The following is a 7,719-nucleotide window of genomic DNA, read 5'->3' as shown; positions in this document are numbered from 1 at the left end:
CCTGCCTTCGCTGTCTTCCTAGGTCTTACCTTCCTCACCATCTACAAAACCGGGATATTGGCTTCCTTTGTGCATCTGGCCCAAGAGATCCCATCTAGTGACTCCTGTGTGTTTTCTCTGGCTGTCTCTCTGTACCTGGAATTCTTTCCCTCTTCATCTCCTCCCGGCTTCCGTCGATCCTCGGGGCAAGTCTCAAAGGTGGTGCAGTAGATCTGGGGGGCTCCGAGTCAGGAAACCCCAAGTTCAAATCCAGCCTCAGATACTTACTGGCTGTGTTACCTTGGGCAATTCACTTAACCCTGTTGGTCTCAGTTTCCTCATCTGTACAATGAGCTGGAGTGGCTGGAAATGACCAATCCCTCTAACATCGTTTGCCGAGAAAACTCCAGATGGAGTCACAGAGAGTCAGACATGGCTGAAATGGCCGAACAATAGCCATTAGTATTGAAATCTTTTGGGCAAGATTTCTCCGTGTTCAGTAATGCTAAGGTCTCGCCCCTGTAGACCCTCCCCCCAGTTTCTCCCAGTTTCTCCCAGTTTCTCCCGTCTATAGCTTGTTTGATCCTTTTAGAGTCAGTGCTGTCTTTGCCGCTCTTTTTACCCCCCAGTGCTTGGCCAATGCCTGGCATACATTAGGAATCTAATCAATGCTGGTCACCTGCCTGGATTGGTCTCTCTCTTTGCATATCCCCTTCCTAACAGGGTTACCCAAGCCGGTGATTTTTACCCATGACCGGATGCTATTGCTAGCGGGAGGCTTGAAAATGTGTGGGGCCCAGAAGAGTGATACCTTTTATGTAACTCTGCCCCTATACCATGCTGCTGCCTTGGTGGTGGGTGTCATAGGCTCCTTACATCTGGGTGAGTAAATGGGGGAGGGGTCGCCTTCCCTGGGGACTCTGGGAGGGCTGCTGGGCAGGGTCCTCAAGGGGCAGAAAGGGCTCTGGGTTTGGGGTTGGAGGACTTGAGCTTGAATCCTGATTTGGCTGCTTACTCAAGCCTATGTGATCTTGGACAAATCATTTCCTTGGACTTCCTGGACCTCAGTTTCCCCATTTGCAAAATGAGGGTTCCAAGTTCTGATGCACTTCTAGAATTCTAATTCTGTTCGTTCGTGTGACCGGGCCACTCCACATGGAATATTGTCACAGCCTCCTTACTGTCCCTGATTGTCCTCAAGCCCGGCACAGCCCTTTCTGTCCATCCCCTGTACTTGGGTGGCGGGGGAGGTGGGGAAGAGATCTGTCTTGAGACCTGGGTTAAGGCCTGAGAAGCCAAGGAAGACCAAGTGAGAGGCAAGACTCAGAGGCCTCACGTGACTTGATGTGTGACCCCAGGCACTTCCTAGCAACTCTCTGGTCCTTCTGGGTTGCCTTCCCTGCCCGGCCACCATGGTCTTCTGTCGTCTTTCTGGCTGTTTGGCGATACTGTTCTTTAGGGAGGCCGTCCCTGCTCTGAGCTGCTTTCCCCGGGTTGTGGGGTGACCACCCTGACTCTAGAAGGCTCAGCTCTCAGAGGGGGTGCCGGAGCCCCAGATTCCAAGGGGTCCGGCTTGCTGTTCCTATGAGTGGGCCAATCTTCAGAAGGCTGGGAACGCAGGGATAGAGTGGCTGGGATAGCCAGCACGAGGCTGCTAGGCTGACCAGTCCCTCTCCCTGGCCCAGGGTGCACCCTAATCCTGGCCCCAAAGTTCTCAGCCTCCAATTTCTGGAATGACTGCCGGAAGTATCAGGTGACGGTCATTCAGTACATCGGTGAACTCCTTCGCTACCTCTGCAGCACACCCAAGGTGAGTGTAGCCCCAGGCTGGCCGAGGGAGACCACAAAGCCCTTCTTTCTACCCCAGAGGAAGCCGAGGGAGACTAGCCAAGCCCGGGAGCCCCCTGCCCTGGTCAACCCTTTAAGGGCAATCTAGGGGGTGGCGTCTACGCAGCCTGAGGAGAGCTTTTCCTGGACAAGCCCTTCCGCCACATATCTTCCCCTTGGGTGACCTTGGGCCCCTTCCCTGCAGCAACCTTGTGACCGGGAGCACCGCGTTCGCCTGGCTATTGGCAACGGGCTTCGGGCAGAAGTTTGGACCCAGTTCCAGGAGCGCTTTGGGCCCATTCAAATCTGCGAAGCCTATGGCTCCACAGAGGGGAATTTTGGCCTCATTAACTACCCCGGACGTGTGGGGGCCGTAGGCAAGAGCAGCTTTCTGCTTCAGGTGAGCAGGACCACTCCATCCCCCCTCCCCAGGACCTACCTACCCCCCTCAGCCAGACTGGCTGCTCTGGGGTCCCCTCTGGGATCTCCCTCGACCCATTGAATTCCGACCCTCAGCAGCAGATGCCAGGAGCCCCAAGACCAAGCTGTGACCCTGGGTCTCACTGCCTGGAAGAGCCCTTCTCAAGTTCTCACCCGAAGCCCTTGGCACAGTTCCTGCGCATAGTAGGCATTTCATAAATACTTAGTCCCTTCTCTCCCGAACCTACTTTTCTCCCTGTTTCCCTCAGTTGCTTTGTCCGCATGAGCTCATCCGGTTTGATATAGAGACTGAGAAGCCCATCCGGGACAACGAAGGACGCTGCATCCCAGTGGAGCCTGGTACGAGGGCCCTGGTGATGGGTTAAGAGGGCAGGAGAAGAGCTCCCTCCCTGCCAAGAGGCTCATCTTGCCCAGCTCACTCCGAAGCCCAGAGCCTTTCAGCACGAACGCCTTCCCTGCCTCTGTTTCCCTCCTGTCATTCTCTCTCTCCCTAGGAGAAAGGGGGCTCCTGGTATCGCGTGTCACCAAGTACAATCCCTTCCTGGGCTACCTTGGACCGCAGCAGCACACAGAGAAGAAGCTGCTCCGGGACGTTCTGTGCCCAGGGGACGTTTACTTCAATTCGGGGGACTTACTGTCCAGGGACTCAGATGACTTCTACTACTTCCACGACCGCATTGGGGACACATTTCGGTCAGAGGAAAGCCCTTTGGGCCTGGGGCTGGGGGAGAAAGATTTCAGGTTTTGATGGGAAGAGCGGACTGTGTTCCTCATGAGGAAGAGGTCAAGTCCAGGGGATTTCTGGTCTGGGATTTGGGAGCTCCTGAGGAGCCACGGGAGCGCTGACCTAGAAGGAAACTCTTCTGTGCCCCCACAGCTGGAAGGGAGAGAATGTGTCGACACGGGAAGTGGAGGGTGTTTTGTCCTTGGTGGACTTCCTGGAGGAGGTGAATGTCTACGGTGTTCCAGTACCCGGTGAGAAGGTCTGGAGGGGAGGAGTGCCATCCCCTGAAAAGCCAGAGCTCAGGGTTGCTGGGAGAAGAGGAGACAGGACTAAGGTGGGGGGTCCTTGTGCCATAGCCCGGCCCGAGGGTGCCTCAGGAAGTGTCCACCCCGGCCACCTCCAGACATAGAGTGTCTCAAGCCTATTATAGGGGAAGGCAGAAAGCCACACTGCCAGCACCCAGGCCAGACTAGGTGGAAAATACCAGTTGAAGGGAGGGGAAGGTGATTGGTGGGTGGGTGGGGGGGAAAGGAATGAGAGGTCCAGGATGGACACTGGCTTCAACACGTGCTCTTGGGAGGAAGGGTGGGGACTCAGGTTTGTCTTCAAGAGCCACGAAGCCATCAGGACCAAAGCTCAGTTCCGGGAGATGATCATTGGTGGCCATTGTCCATCTCTGCCAAGAAGCTTCCCTGCCATATCATCCCCCAGTGTGAAAACCCTGACTGGACAGGCAGGGCCCCGACAGTCCTGGGCCTGGCCTCTGCTTGGAAGGGCAGGAAGAAGGGACCAAGGGGGAGCCATTTTGCCCTAGTCCTTCTCAGTTCCAGTGACACAGTTCATGCCCACAGGTTGTGAGGGAAAGGCTGGGATGGCAGCCGTGCGACTGAGTCCTGGAAAAACATTCGATGGCCAGAAACTACATGGCTTCATTCAGAAGGAGCTCCCCGCCTATGCTGTCCCACGCTTCATTCGGATCCGGGTGACTGTCTAGCCTGGGAGAGATGGGACCTCCTGGGGAATCATGGGAGAAGACAAGGGAAGGGGGCCTGAGATGAAGGGTCAGGAATTGAGGTCACCTGCAGTGACTCATCTTTACTTTTTTTCAGGACTTTCTGGCAAGTACAGCCACGTTTAAGCTCTCTAAACTTCAACTGGTTCAGGAGGGTTTTGACTTGAGAATAATTCCGGACCCCCTATATGTTCTGGACAACAAATCCGGAACCTTCCAGCCACTGACCCCAGAACTGCATCGTGCCATCTTGGATGGAAGCATCCGGCTGTGACTCCTGACTCTAAAACCCAAGGCATTCCCATTCACCCTGACCCAAAGCTTCCAACTCCAGGCCATCCAGCTTTCGGCATCCACCCTACTTCATCCATACCTCAGACACTCTCTGTGTGGTGTCAGGGAGGCAGGGAAGGGAACAAGGAATCCTTCCGTATTTTCTTGGCAAGAAGGTCAAAGATAACTTTTCTCAGACCATGTCAATTTGGTGAGAATGGAGGGGAGGTTGATCCACTACATTGCTCACCCTTGGCTTTCTCCCCATCATTTTGGTGAGAATAGTCCAGTAACAGCTCCCCCGGTGCTCCCCCCAAAGCCCCTGAGAGCAGCTTTCCTAGCACTTGGGGATAACACTATGGAGACAAAAGTGAAAATGGAACTAGTACTCGACTTGAGAAGCCTATGATCTAATGCTTCAATACTTGGAGAAATAAGGAGGAAGAGGATGGAGATGATAATGACGGGATAACTCAGGAACTGCCTGAACTCTCCCAAATTCACCTCCAAACAACCATGTATATATATATAGAAAACCAAAACCACCTCCAAAGGAACTCTGGGATGGCAGAGCCAACAAAAAGATGCAGTGAAGCCATTTTCTGGCCAAATAGAACTTAGAAGACCAACAGGAAAGATGTCTCCCCAGGATAAGAAGGGAGTATGATCTAGTCCAGACTGCTGCTGGACAAGCCACCAACAGACAAACTACCAGAAAGGCTCCTGTGCCCTGCAGCCAGGCCCTCTGTGTCCCCACACAGCCATGCCAGGCAGCTAGGCACAGGCAACCCCAGCCCAGGAAACTTAGGATAGCACCCTCTCCAACTCAGGAACAGAGCCCAAGTTGAATATCAAGGTAAAAGTCACAAAATAGGCTCTCACAAAAAGCAAAAAACAAAAAGAAACCAATATAGAAAGTTACTTTGGGGTCCTGGGTTCAAATGTGACTTTAGACACTTCCTAGCTGTGTGACCCTGGGCAAGTCACTTGACCTCCATATTGCCTAGCCCTTACCACTCTTCTACCTTGAAACCAATACACAGTATTGATTCTAAGATGGAAGGTAAGGGTTCCAAAGGGAAGGGAAGGGAAAGGAAAGGAAAGGAAAGGAAAGGAAAGGAAAGGAAAGGAAAGGAAAGGAAAGGAAAGGAAAGGAAAGGAAAGGAAAGGAAAGGAAAGGAAAGGAAAGGAAAGGAAAGGGAAGGGAAGGGAAGGGAAGGGAAGGGAAGGGAAGGGAAGGGAAGGGAAGGGAAGGGAAGGGAAGGGAAGGGAAGGGAAGGGAAGGGAAGGGAAGGGAAGGGAAGGGAAGGGAAGGGAAGGGAAGGGAAGGGAAGGGAAGGGAAGGGAAGGGAAGGGAAGGGAAGGGAAGGGAAGGGAAGGGAAGGGAAGGGAAGGGAAGGGAAGGGAAGGGAAGGGAAGGGAAGGGAAGGAAAAAGCTGAACAGAAAACTTGATACTCAAATGCAAGACTCAAGAGGTGAACAGGAAAGAGAAAACAGAAGGGATTCAATAAGGTTATACTGTATACACAAAGGGCATGGAAGGAAGGCAAGTAGGATGGGCTGATATATAAAAAAAAAAACCCTTAAGGCATGAGAAAGAGAATTCCACTGGGAGAAGAGGGAAGGGAAAGGTAGAAAGAGGTAAATTGTTTCACAGAAGTATCATAGAGCTATTCCAGCAGAAAGAAATAGGGTGGGGGAATGATGGACAATGATTGAATTATTATCCTCAGATCGTTATCCTCACAGAATTAGCTGAAAGATGGAAGAATATCTACTCTCTGTTGGGTAAAGAAATTTATCTTGTGTTATAAGAAACTAGGAGGGGAACCGAATGAGAGGAGGGGGTAGGGGCTGATGGAAGGAAGGGAGGGCAAATTGGGGGAAATGGAGTCCAGAAGGAAAACACTTGTGAGGAGGGATCATAAATGAGACACCTCTGCTCCAATCAGAAATAATTCTGGTGGGATGAAAGACTTGTAGCCAAGGCTTGAGATTTCAGCCCACTCACCCCCATTGGGGAATTTGTGCTTGAGCCTTTTTTGGGGGTGGGGAGGGACATTTGGCACATTGGACCGTGTTCTAGGGTCTTTATAATGAATAATCCTTTTGTAAAAACTGATTGATATGAATTGGTTAAATGATAGCGAGATTCTAATCACTGGGCCATTCAATAACTCTACCTAGCCTTGGATATTAGGAAGAACACACCAAAATGGTGGCTTGATTGGAGAACATTGGAAAGGTATCACTATGTGCTGTAAGAAATAGTGAGCAGAGGAATTACTTGCAAACTTGGAAAGAACTACATAAGATCATGCAGAGCGGAAAGAGTAGAACCAAGAGAACACTGTAAACAGCTACAGATTTCATATTTAAAGAATAACTTGTAAGTGAACTGAGAAGTGGAAACACAAAAGGTCTAATCTGAATATTTTGCCAAATGCTGTCTTCTGTGGTATGGAGAGGATATAAATAAACAGAGAAATAAATGGAATATAAGGATATATTCAATATGAGCATACAAATAAATACATAATAAATATATCATAATGTAAAATAGTAAATAAATCATAATGTAAAATAAGTAAAATAAGCGAATGAATGAATGGATGCCTGAATGAATAAATAAATGAACGGACAAATAAATAAATAAGACAGTCTGATTCCTTAGGAGAATCCTTAGCATCGGGAGGGGGAGATAGGGCCAGCTCCCCAGAACTAGTGGGAGGTGGGATGAGGACACCTATTTATAAAGGTATGTATTATACACTATCATGTGCATTATACATCTACTTACAAATGTTGCATATGCCCAATGACTACAGCAACGTAAATGGAACCATAAAACAACACTCGTGAACCCTGGAGAATTTTAATGAACAATCAGTCCTGGAGAAGAGTTGAGGGAAAGCACCTCCTTCTTCTCTAAAACGAGGGAGGGGCACAGACTCTGCCATGTATGGAAAGACTCAGTTATGTGTTGGTTGGTTTTGCTGAGCTGCTTCCCCCCCACCCCCCTCCTATTTTTAGAGTTTAGTTACAGTGGTGGCTTTCTGCGGAGAGCGGGGAGGAGCAATATGTTCAGAACTGAGGGTGGTGTGAAAATGAAAGGTGTCAATAACATAATATTTTTTTTAAACCCTCACCTTCCATCTTGGAATCAATACTGGGTGTTGGTTCCAAGGCAGAAGAGTGGTCAGGGCTGGGCAATGGGGGTTAAGTGACTTGCCCAGGGTCACACAGCTGGGAAAGGTCTAAGGTCAGATTGGAACTCAGGATCTCCCATCTCTAGGCCTGGCTCTCCATCCACTGAGTGACCCAGCTGCTCCCAATAAGATAATATTTTAAAGTGAATTTTCCAAAGCCATGAATGAGTGGCTGTCTGGGAGAGGAGAATTTTCCGGAGAAGGAATGAATGAGTGAGCAAAAAGTGTTTATGAAGCACTTACAGGATGCCCA

At 50.3% G+C, this 7,719-nt stretch overlaps 1 protein-coding gene across 1 annotated transcript in view; it reads left to right on the top strand.

Annotated features, from left to right (window-relative positions):
- The window catches only part of SLC27A5 (solute carrier family 27 member 5), a 7,523-nt gene extending 3,080 nt beyond the window's left edge, over positions 1–4,443 (top strand). The window contains exons 3-10 of the mRNA XM_007492634.3: positions 703–861; positions 1,665–1,789; positions 2,012–2,206; positions 2,496–2,586; positions 2,742–2,940; positions 3,125–3,222; positions 3,823–3,953; positions 4,081–4,443. Of these exons, the coding sequence (XP_007492696.2) occupies positions 703–861; positions 1,665–1,789; positions 2,012–2,206; positions 2,496–2,586; positions 2,742–2,940; positions 3,125–3,222; positions 3,823–3,953; positions 4,081–4,257 (1,175 nt within the window). The 3' untranslated portion in view covers positions 4,258–4,443. The remainder of the gene's footprint in view (positions 1–702; positions 862–1,664; positions 1,790–2,011; positions 2,207–2,495; positions 2,587–2,741; positions 2,941–3,124; positions 3,223–3,822; positions 3,954–4,080) is intronic.
- The last annotated feature ends 3,276 nt before the right edge of the window (positions 4,444–7,719 follow it).

Source organism: Monodelphis domestica, chromosome 4, assembly GCF_027887165.1.
Source record: "Monodelphis domestica isolate mMonDom1 chromosome 4, mMonDom1.pri, whole genome shotgun sequence".
In the NCBI taxonomy this organism is placed as follows: Eukaryota; Metazoa; Chordata; class Mammalia; order Didelphimorphia; family Didelphidae; genus Monodelphis; species Monodelphis domestica.
This window is presented reverse-complemented; position numbering and strand designations above follow the sequence as displayed.